The following is an 11,934-nucleotide window of genomic DNA, read 5'->3' as shown; positions in this document are numbered from 1 at the left end:
TTCTGCAATAATCCAGAAGAATCCAATGTAAAACTCCCAGTGGCCTTTTGTCCAGGGAACCAGTGCGATGCTGACTTCCTGGTTGGCCTACAAGAATACATCATCCCTGCAGCACTCTATTGAATTACAGAGATGTCCTGTGCGCTCATGCTGCTGCCACTACCCTTAAACCATGATGGTCTCTGGCTCACCGTGGCATTCCATTCCTTTCACAAGATAGCTATCACGCTCATCACTGAGTTACATGAAAAGGTCAGAGGTGACTCTGATGGTGTGATCTGGTGTCACCGCGTCATCGGGTCGAGTTAGCTTTTAAACACTGCCGTCCAGTACTATGCACCACGCTAGTGCAGTGAACTGCCACACAGCTTCAAGTGGCACACGTTCCTCTGAGGGCTTTTATAGCTTATATTTCTAATCATATAGGATCATTAGTGTGTGTGTGTGTGTGTGTGTGTGTGTGTGTGTGTGTGTGTGTGTGTGTCGCTTCTTTTACAGTCAATACATTTTCTTGTGATCTTGTGCTTATGTAATTAGTTCTCTGGAGGCTTTTGCAAAAGAGATGTTGATCTCAGAGGGTTTTCCTGAATAGATAGAGCTTTACTAGAAGCTGAACTTAAATGGGAATAATGTGCAGGAGAGCAATAAGCCTGAAAAGGTCGTATTCATTGCTTCTACTTAAATCATTCAAAATAGTATGACAAGGATTTGTGTTAGTTATGACATCAAAAAAGCATTACACATTTTGAAGTCTTTATTTGGTAAAGTAATAGTTCAACATTTTGAACTTGAAAAAAAGAGCTTGTGCAGATCAAACAAACAAGATATGATAAGTTATTCCAGTAGCTGCTTCAGAGGTCTTAGTAGGTGGAATTTGTTACCCATGACCAGAGCCAAGCTGGCTTCCTCCAGTCTAAAGGCCGCTTGATCTCCAGTTCCACATTTACTGTGCAGACATGAGAGTGGGATCAATCTCCTCAACTCTCTGCATGAAAGCGTAAAGTCATTCCGGTATGTGCCCATTGAAATGACACAGCTTCCTCTTTTTACTTGAGTTTTCTACACATTATGAGAGGAAGAACAGTGAAGGCCTTTACCCACCAGGGATGTGATGAGTAAACAACACAAAAAATGTGAAATACTGTCTCGGGCTTTTATTGTGAAAGGTAAGAACGGAAAGTGTGGATCTGGTCTTCGTTGCCTTCGTCAAGGTTTAAAGGAGTAATAAAGTTTGCCATCTTGGTTCTGACTTCAAAGCCTCTGTTTTGTTGTTTCATAATATGCACAACTCCACTCCGTTCAGCACGTCATCGGTTTTATTTGCAGTGCGAAAGCTCAGAAAAATCGACCTTGTTCCGAAAGAAAGTATACCACTTTTTTGTCACATACACGGTGTGTAACGGCCTTAAGTCACATGCAACAGCAAACATGTAATAACGTCAAAGGCTTATTTCCACTGTGGTCCTTGATGTAAAGATAAGATGCAGATGAGTCCAGGTGACATTTCCCCACCAACAAATCAGTACAATAAATACCTATATCATCCTGATTATCATCAAGTCCAAAATAAAAACACAAATAACAAATACACGTACAAAGGATGATAAGCTTACATGTCCGGTATTTTTTTTAAGGTTTTCAACATAACCTCAAGAACAGGTGACCATGTTGGTGTTTCACTCTGCAAACAATCTGCTACCTTGTAGTTGTAGTTGTACTGCTCTGTCCTTCAAAGTTCCCCGTTTGCCAACATGGGCTTTGACTAACTTGCTCTGAGAGATCAGAAGTTTATCTTTAGTGTCTTTCCCAGACCTTCAAACCATGAACAGATCCAGTAGTCAAAGCAACTCAAAACAAGAGGATTGGCTTTCAGTCTTCCTCTTCCTTTATCAGTCAAATTAAATGGGTATGATATCTGATGAAAAGTTATTTCTAATTTTGTGTGTGTTCTCTTACGAATTTCCGGCAACAAGAGTGATTCGTGCCGCTGCATTGCAGTTGTACTTGGTTCAGTTTTGGAAGAGATGGTGGTTTGGGCTAGAATAACTGCATTTGTTACGTAAAATAAGCTATATGTCACAAAAGTAAGGTCAAAGTCAACATTGACTTTTGATTTTAGACGAGACACAAACAGCCCATCCACCCTGACCTCCCTGAGTGGAGCTCTTCAGTATTACGTCACTTAACTCCCGTAGTGGCAGCCCTGCACGTCCTGGCTCACGTTTACGTCGGTCATATCAGTATTACAGTAGAAGTGAACAGGGAATGAGAACAGCCTGGTTCTATTCTGTTAAGAACCACGCTCTCTCCAGCCAAGCCACTGCCTTTCAAACACGTGTTTATTATGTTTCTACATAACTGAGTGAGACTACTTCACTAGTGGAGTGATTTTGAGAGATCACCAGGTGTGTCGTGAGAGATCACCAGGTGTGTCGTGAGAGATCACCAGGTGTGCCGTGAGAGATCACCAGGTGTGCCGTGAGAGATCACCAGGTGTGCCGTGAGAGATCAGCAGGTGTGCCGTGAGAGATCACCAGGTGTGCCGTGAGAGATCACCAGGTGTGCCGTGAGAGATCACCAGGTGTGTCGTGAGAGATCACCAGGTGTGCCGTGAGAGATCAGCAGGTGTGTCCTGGGAAAATGTCCAATTAATCGGTCGAAAGAAATATGATTTAGTTGTTGCAAATAATTTGCCATTGTTGAGCGTCTGAGCTGCAATATAGTGGCTGGATAAGTAATGAAATACTCTTCCATGCCAGTGGGTGGCAGTAGGTAGCGCAATAAGGACCTTGTTAATTTAAGACAGTAGAATTAAATGATGTGCGGGAGAGGTTGTGGTGACGAGACGAACAGCGATGGAGAAATATTTGAAAAGGAAAAATGCAGACTCTGAACTGGGCCCTGGACAAGAAAACTCAAAACAGAGACTGAGAGCTGCTGAGGAAGAGCTTTGTTTTCATCTCAACAGGCCCAGGGTTCACACCGAGTAAGGATCAACACATTGAGAGACTTGTCATTAAATTGTCAGCATATATGCTGTATTATGCTACAATGTGTCATTCTGTTACTTTTTTGGCTGTTGGTGTGCCGCGGGATCTTTTTAATGTAAAAAATGTGCCGCGGTTCAGAAAAGGTTGAAAAACACTGCAGTGCACCCTGGAGCAGGTGGGGGTTGGCCTGTTGTCAGGGATTGATGGTGTTCAAATTCCCTTTGAATTTTTCCGTCATTAGTTATAACAATATATTTCAGTACTTTCAATCGAATTCCATGACATCTGGGCAAACTCCATCCCCTGAAGAAGACCATGTGATATCATCAAGAGCCCTAGAACAGCTGCATGTGGTGAAATTGTTGAGTCAACTGCTGTTTCAGGGGTCAAAAATGAACTCTGGTGTGAATCCTCCATGTCTCTCTGCTGTGGCTCCTGCTGCTACTGTCCCTGCATGATTACAACACAACATCAGCTCACTTGCCAAGCTGTCGGGCGGCCTATCAGATGCATTTCAGAGGTAAGTGTGGGTCACTATGGGTCAAAGGCACTCTGAGACTATCAGTAACGGGCCCCACAGCAACACTTCCTCGCAAAGAGGAACTCACTTCTCAGGAACAATGTGGGCGAAGCAGCAGAGCTGGACAGGAAGCGTTCCAAAAACATTACGTTGTTCTTTGTTGCTGTTTGTTTCAGTAGTTACGTCGAGATTGTGAGAGACAACAAGATCACAGAGTTCGTCATTGTGGGAGTGGCAGCTGTAATCAGTTTTGGCTGCGAGGTGGCAGACTTTTGATACCTCGCATTTCCACATTTTAGCGCCTGGAGGAAGTGGCTGGAAATAGACTCTGAGGCAGCGTTGTGTTCTTGATGCTTCTCTCGTGGTTGGTAGTGACTACACGGAGAGTCTGTCTCTTCTGACGGGCCTTTGTTCTTGAGTTCCTGACGGGTGCTGACTGGTGATCGGGTCAAATAAACACCGTACGAAGTGCACATGTAAATAAGTGCTGAAAACTTTACAGGACAACATTAAACCACATCAAGTACAGAACAAACGATCTTCTTCATACTTTTACTTTGGTCAACAGTGTTACATTGATTCAAGTTCAGTCCACGAGGTGACATGTCAAAGGGAAATATTTTGACTCCATCTGAGTAATATAGTAGCTATAGTAACGGATTAAGATTCAAATTGTACATTCAGAATATACAGTATGATAAGCGTGTCAACATTAAAAAGCATGAATTTATATTTTAGCCACTTTTTGCCCAGGCAGCACATCTGTAAACATGACATTGACACAGTATCCCCGTGGTAAGTTAGTGAACAGCTGGCTCTGTAGTTTTTAACAAAACATTCCTCAAACAATTTTCAGCGGTGGATTAATCCACATTTGATGCTCTGTGAGTATTTGTGGCAGCTAAACTACAGCGTGTGTGTGCACGGTTGATGAAGGAACAGATCATGTGCACATTTTGAACTTGTCCTTGGTAAAGATGGATGGAAATGGAAAAAATTCAAGGACTTTTCCTCAGTGGCACGAAATCATTTGCTCACTTGAGGTGTTTTTTGCCTTTGTAGAAAAAAAGAGCTGTTGCGTTAAACGGGATATGGAAAAGCCTTTAAACAGATGCTGACGTAGTGAACATTTACCTCACGCTGGACAGATTTTGCTGTCGGATATTCTCCAATCATTGCATTCATTTGTCTTCGTCTGCGAACAGCGTGAAACATGCTCAATATTACATGAGAGAGCAATTAAAAGTCTCCCAATTGAAACACATTGCTGAAGCCCTCTCTCCATTTCTCTATCTTTCATGAGGTAGATACGATGAGATGATCAAAGCAACCTCTGCTTCCTCTTCTCTTTGCGTAGCCGAGTTTTTTCTCTCCTGTTTTTTTGTTTTTTTTTGTTTTGTTGCAACATTTCTAATTTCCGCTCAAAGTTTGCTCGACAATTGAATGGAAACACGACTAATGTGGCTCACTGATGTGCTGGAGATGTTGGAAGGACAGAGCTCTCTGTCAGGAGGAAGACGTTACATCAGGCTTGTTAGTGGATACATCTACTGTTGGTTTTGGTCTTTTCACGGGATCCGTTGACAATAAGAAAAATATAGAATATCACATTATAGAAAACAAGAAGGAACTTTGAATCAACAGGTGTATGTTTCTATGACTCCCTCCTGTCCTCCCCTCAGACCCCACAGTGTCTCCAATGAAGGATAAAGTAAAGGGCTTGACCGGGCTCTGGAAGGGGGCCCACAGAGAACGCATTGCAGTAACTGGATGTCATTAGGCCTACCGTGTTGTGCGATATGCACGTCTGATCCCACTTGACCTCTTAATCCAGCCATCAAACAGCTGGAGTCAAACGCCATGAGACCGTCCCTGCGGGGGGCATCTGGCCCACAGATTACAGGCTCAGTCTGGAGGGATGGGAGCGCTGCTGAACCGCAGATTAGTCGCGTGCCTTTGCCCCACTTCTTCTCCTCTGTCTCTTGTCTCCCCGGGGATGTGCACAGCCTCTAATTTCAAATTTTCAGATGGTGAATGTCACAATCCGGTTGCTCTTTCTCTCCGCAGAAGTCCGAGGAGGCCACGTTGCTAAGGGACAGAGGATTCATTCCAACCAGATGCATTTTTATCTGCCTTTGTATTTGAAGTGTGAAGTGAGTTCGAGCCACACTGGCTGGTGAAAGAGGAACTTGGCCTTTTCAATCCCTGACTGGATGTGATTTTCACTTCTTAAGTCCTTCAGTTACATATTTTCTTTCTGTTAGGAAAGAAGCTTTGTCATATTACTGTTTTTATTACCTTTTTCGTCTGATGAACTCAAGTTACCCTTCATAGACACCACCTGCCATGTTCATTTGAATCAGGAGAGACTTCATTTAGAGTGAAACAATCATCATATACTGTATATTAGTGATGCTGTGGTTAGATCAGGAAGATTCCCCCGGGAGACGAGACACTGGTGGTGATGATGGTGAAGGGAGTCACTGAAGATCTGATGATGAGATGAAGAGCGGGACTGGGCACGGGGTATGATGGAGACAGGAGGTGAATGGGGTGGAGGAGGCTCAGAGAACAGTTTTATAATTCGACAGCAACAATGTGATTGGCTCTGGGGGATTGTGGCAGAATCTGGTTGATTTAGTTTGAGAGTGAACGCTGATAATCAGCTGAGAGGAGAAGCCGAAGAGAGGTAGAGAGAGACGAGGAGATTTGTGAATAAATGTAAAGAGAGTCTTCTAGACTGAACTTTTGCTTCATTTGAACTAATTATAAACTAGAAGCTATTCAACAATATTCATTATCGACACGTAGATATTCCTACAACCACTTTGTCATACAACACATTGCAATACTGAAATTGCCTTTCAGGTTGCGTCTTTTTTTCTGACGCATTCTGCTCCCACTTGGAGTGACAAAAGCCAAATGCTTTCAGCTTTATATTTACACTTTCCTGCTCCCTGGCTAACTAGAGACCAGCCTCACACCAATTTGAAATCCTATTTGTGTGTCTATTATCCTCATTAACATAAATCTGTGGATTTTTTCCCCCTACCAAATTGTAGTTTGTCTTTCTTTAAAATGAGTTGATTTACTGGCCCTGTTCTTTCCATGTACTCCCTGCTTGCTGCAGCAGGACCCCCTTGGGTTGCATACACCGCTGGCTGGGGAACACGGACCTGGTGCTTATTGCGCTGGCTTGGAAATGACCAGCATAAAAGTTTAGGCATTAGACAAACTGTAAAAATGGGTCAATGCAGAAAAAGTGTCAAAGTGAGAAAAATCTGATCCCTCACACTTTCGACACTTTATAATAAATATAAAAATGTAATTATAAAAGATTCTAATGTAAAATCAATACACAATTTTCACAGGATCTGTTTTTCAAGTCATCCTTCCTCTCCAGTTCTAATATTGGAGCAATAGGAGCTATGGTTACGGGAGTTTTGAGGATTTGTTTGAGAAATGTTTCACAGTTTTATCTCCATTAAAAGGCTGCAGGCACACAGGTGTTTATGATTGAGCTAATTAGTGAAGCTGATAAACACACACACACACACACACGGCTTGGAGGCATTGTTAGACCTCCTGTCTGTCTCTCTGTCTGTCTATCTGCCTTTCCCTCTCTGTCTGTCTTTCTCTGTCTGTCTGCCATTCTGTCTCTCTCTGTCTATCAGTCAATCTGTCTAGCTCTCTCTCTGTCTGTCTCTCTCTCTCCTCTCTATTTTTTACTCTCATTCCTTCTCTCACTTCTCTCTCCATGTATATCTCTCTCCGTCTGTCTCACATATTTTTTATTGATAATCTGTACAAGAAATTACACCCTCTGTCCTTAGACTCTCAAATGCATAAGCAATGCAAAAAGCAAGTACACTCAATCACACAGCTTTGTTTGGCTATTTAATGTAACGTCATTGTTTCATTGTTTTGTCATTGAGAAGGAAGCATCTTCCAGAAGACAAAACAAACATTGGACTTGACAAAAAGACGTGTATTTTAATTAATACATCAATTTAAATTCCACATAATAGCAACATTATTATGTATTCCTGTTTTTTTAACATGAGAAAATATTGTCCTGAGTTGGTTGTCATATTCTGCTTTAACCTGCCTATTGCTTCTGTGATAGTTGCAGCAATGCAAATAATAATGCATAGTTTAAAATGGCAACAGTTTACCAACAGTTTCATCATTATTTGATAATTGTTTGTCATATTAACTGAAGTTGATTAGGAATTTGTTTCACTCAACACCTTTGATCCTGTAATTGACCGCTTGTTGTCGCCATCTGCTGGACTCATATCAGTAGTGCTAGCGATGACTGATATTGTGGTATTTGATATGTCCTACGGGGCCACCGTACTACGGCAAGACCCGAAACTTTTATTTTCCAGGATAAACTATCATAACAAAGGAGCAGATTGGCTGGGCGGACTTTGAATGTTGCCATTGATTGTTGTGTTTTCATTAATTCATCTATAGCCGAGTCCGGATGAAGCAGAGATTCCTCCGTTTAAAGCTAACGGTGAAACAATGTAAAACAAATAGATAGTGGCCCAAATAGATCACACAAAGCAAAGGAGCGATGCTAGTCTATCGTGGTGATATGTTGTCAACATATTGAGGCCGGAGCGCTTTTCCGTTGAAGCGCTGCCCAGCGCCCTGCGGCCGATATGTGGTTTAAACTAAATTAAGAAAAAGCAAACTACTTGACACAACAGAGAGAATCAACCAAAAAAAACGAGCAAATTGGATTGTTCGTTAAAACTAAACAGAGGCAGAATAACTGACGACTATGATCCATAAGTGTCGGCGATATCAGGTGAATCACAGTCTCGTTTTACAAACGGAGAGCATGATACTAAGATGTAAAACACATCGCCTAATCTAGGCTATAAGAAACAGTTGAAGCTGCCAAATGCAGAAAGTACTATTATTTACATTGTATTACCATTACAGCTGCCTATAAATCATCGACTGTGTGAATGTCTAAATGAACAGGTCCTATAGAGCACGATAGATCTGACTATAATTATGTGTGTGTGTTATTATATTAATGTGTTGCTTGGATGTATTTTGCCGGGGTTTTAGAGGCAGTCATAGTGGGTTAGAGGACAGCAGGGTCCCCCAAAGCATGTTGGAGGCTCCACACCCAGAGTAGCCTATGACACTGTATGATAGCCGATGGCCGGCTCTCTGCCGTGGGCACGGACCCCGCAGACCTCCTGCCCTCCTCTTGGTTCTCCAACCTGCTCTGCGGACCCGGCTTGACTCAGACGCATATAATAAACATCTAAAGAAAATAAGTCACAGCATTACAAATAAAAAATGAAGTTTACATGAAACAATGCACACCATTACAAAGGCAGAGTTTGACTTTATGACAAATATGAATACAAATAAAGGAACGTGAACAACAACAGTGAACTATTCTACAGTTTCTATTGTAGTGACGTGGCTCCCCGTCAACTTAATCCCAACTTTCAGTGGGGGATTGATTAACAATGGTTCAATGGGGGTCCACGGAGCCTCTGCAATGACGACGGTCCGGCCGTCATCCAGCAGGAGGTTCAGGCTGCCTGGCTCACCCTCGACATCCATCACCCCAAAAGCGCCCACCACATCGTCAGAGCTGACCTCCTGTTGAGAGAAACGTAGACATCACGTTACCTTCTGTTAGATATACTCCCTCTGTCACCAATCACACAAACATCAATGTACTCCTTACTCATTTTTTTTAAAATCCAAATAAACTACCTAGCCCGTGCGTTGCTTATTCATTTTAAATGTCATCCTTTGTTCATATTTGTTTTTTAAAATGTCACTTCAAATATATTTTATTTACACAGAATAAATTCACACCATCACTTCAGCAGACTTCGCTGTGTGTATTTTGAAGATGTGATTATGTAAAAAAATGTGTCTAAAAAATGAATATCAATATTATTTTAAAAAATGTAATAATGAATACAACAGCAACAGCCAAGTAGGGCTACATCGATTTTTGAGCAATTGGTGGACTGCAGCTGCATCCCATAGTCCGACTGCATAGCTTTCAGGTGGGACACTTTCATCCGAGCCCCAATCTGCCCCAAGGGGACGGCCTACCTGCTGCAGTTTATTTCTCATGGGAAATACTTCTTTGCCCGTGGTAATCTTTTTGAGCGTGGACAGCTGAAAAAGATGGAATTGTGAGTTAATTCACATTTTATACCAACTCTTTTTTCCTTATATATACAGTATATACCACCATAGGTTAAAACTGAACTTACTTCGATCACCTCCCCCTCCACGGTCACTAGGCCCTTTGCTTCACTGCAGCTGCTGAGTTGGGTCAGCAGAGAGATGGGACGGATCAAAGCCTCCGCCTGCTGTTTCAGCTCCTCGCTCATTTGTATCGGTGCGCTTCTAAAGAACATCGTCTCTTTATTTATATGAATTAAATATGGCGGAGGCTGCCCTCTTAAGGAGTGTCCCCTTAGAACGTAGCTCCTACCCTCCTGAAATGTTGAAGAAAACTCTTCGTAGATGGTGACTTTGGCCACCGACTTGCCGTCTGAAATGGCGGCCAGCACATTGTGTTTTGTGGACGCTGGTCTCGCACCAGAAGCATCGAACTCCCAGGCCACCACCCTGGGCTGCTCCGCTACCATCACTACGCGTAGGTGGATTGGTGGTGGCCTGAGATAGGGTGTGGGAGGCTTTGTCCAGATAAGAGTGTGTAACGCCATTCTGAAATAATAGAATAAACACAAAGTTATAGGATGAGTTAGGGAGTAGGCCAGTACACATTTGTATCTGTAACATTTCTTGTATTTCACAGTGTGTTGCCTCTTTAGCAAATTATTATTATAAAGGAGAGTATTTCGTATTAAAGAGTGCTTACAGTTTAGCTAAAACAAGAGACAGATGACCGCTATTTGAGCTGTAGCTAGCAATGTTTAAAACATGTTAGCAATTTCATTTCATTAAGAATATATCTATATATAAAAACCTGGACTCAATTCATGTCAGGTATTCTTAATATCATTTAAATTATTATCACATTTGAGAGGAGTAACACTTACCTCTCTCAACCTTTCAGGCAGGACTGACGACTTTAGTGAAAATCAGTCACTGCTATAATGTCGGCGATCTTCTGAGCCTCAGTAAATTCGTTTCATCTCACCGCTTTAGACATAGCAACCAGGGAATACTTTCTATTGGAGAGAAATACACAACACAGACAGTGATTGGCAAACAAACAAAAACACACACACGCACACACACGGCTGATAATTATTTGTCCAGACTGATGCAAGTTGTAAGAGTTGACTGTTGCTCTTTTGAAAATGTGATTCAAATTGTAAGCTAACTTTTAAATTATCGAGTGATATTAAGAAAGCATGTCACAAATTAGCCTACGTCTCAAGAGTTTAAAAATGAATGAAATTGCCAACATGTTTTGAAACACTATGGTTATATATCTTGCCAAGCTGCCTCGATACAGTTTAGGTGTGTGCAGACTTGTACTACCTGATCCCAGTGTAGTTTGGTCCGAATTGAGCTGGCTCTGTACAGAAGCGCCTCAAGTTCCATGATGACACTGCAGTCCTCTAACTGTTGTTCTAGGTTTGTCTTGGGAGAAAGATCTTCCTCTCTGGAGATTCTGCTTGAAGACACCTTTCTGCTCGCCAAGAAATGTTGCCCTCATCAGGGCGCACCAAAGAACGGCAGCAGACACCTTGAATAGAGTTTAAACAAATGTTTTATTGAGGGTGCCTGTTCGCTACAGTACATTCTTCTCTTGCAGTTCTTCTTCTGAGAATCTTTACAAATGTCCAAACTAAGTAACAATACCAAAATACCCATGCGGGAGGGTGCGTGTTTCCTACGGTGCACTCTTCTCTGGCTGTTCTTCTTCTGAGAATCTTTACAAGGAAGCGTGAATACCATGCACAGACAACCCCCTTAGTGGTGAGATGGCGACACCTGCTGGCCGTTTTAACTATAACACACATTACAATATAAAATGTGTAAGTCAAAAATCCATGTATCTCATACTTTCAGTTCACCGGAAGAGGGATGACTTCTGTTTGGAAATGCCGATTGCCAAGCAAGATCAGCCCTGTCTCCTAAAAATGACGTTCCCCCAAAACTAAAATGCATTCTCAATTACGTTTAACAGTAAACGTATTTTCTCCCTGATTACATTTGTGTTTGACGTATTACAAATATGTTTCTAATCAACATATCTTTGCCATACTCAAGTCTTTATTATTTGTCTGTGATCTGCCTCGCCTCCACCCCCGCCACCCACGAGTTGTTGCCCCGCGGCCCGTTCTGAGAAGGGTTGCACACCAGGGATGCATGGTGAGACGCAAGGAAACCATGCGAGAGGAAACGAGGAAATGTTTTTAAAGATATATGAGACGTCCTTTCCTCAGT

The 11,934-nt window shown here is 42.2% G+C and overlaps 1 protein-coding gene across 1 annotated transcript; it reads right to left on the bottom strand.

Moving 5' to 3' along the window:
• Positions 1 to 8,922: 8,922 nt before the first annotated feature.
• On the bottom strand, positions 8,923 to 11,401 carry LOC306694157 (uncharacterized protein). The gene is made up of 6 exons (XM_079156888.1): positions 11,355 to 11,401; positions 11,023 to 11,230; positions 10,575 to 10,706; positions 9,780 to 10,239; positions 9,616 to 9,681; positions 8,923 to 9,147 (listed from the first exon to the last, which is right to left on the bottom strand). The coding sequence occupies exons 4-6, from the start codon at positions 10,236 to 10,238 to the stop codon at positions 8,935 to 8,937; spliced, it is 738 nt and encodes a 245-aa protein (XP_079013014.1). The 5' UTR covers position 10,239; positions 10,575 to 10,706; positions 11,023 to 11,230; positions 11,355 to 11,401; the 3' UTR covers positions 8,923 to 8,934.
• Positions 11,402 to 11,934: the final 533 nt, after the last annotated feature.

This window comes from Pholis gunnellus (genome assembly GCF_910591455.1).
Source record: "Pholis gunnellus genome assembly, chromosome: 3".
NCBI lineage: Eukaryota > Metazoa > Chordata > Actinopteri > Perciformes > Pholidae > Pholis > Pholis gunnellus.
The sequence above is the reverse complement of the archived record's forward strand: the minus strand, read 5'-3'. Positions and strand labels throughout refer to the sequence as shown.

Excerpts from the sequence above, each read along its gene's own strand:
- LOC306694157 (XM_079156888.1), bottom strand. The coding sequence starts at position 10,238 with ATGGCGTTACACACTCTTATCTGGACAAAGCCTCCCACACCCTATCTC. Across the intron at positions 9,682-9,779 it reads TGGAGGGGGAGGTGATCGAA|CTGTCCACGCTCAAAAAGAT; the intron begins GTAAGTTCAGTT and ends CATCTTTTTCAG. Across the intron at positions 9,148-9,615 it reads TGAGAAATAAACTGCAGCAG|GAGGTCAGCTCTGACGATGT; the intron begins GTAGGCCGTCCC and ends TTCTCTCAACAG.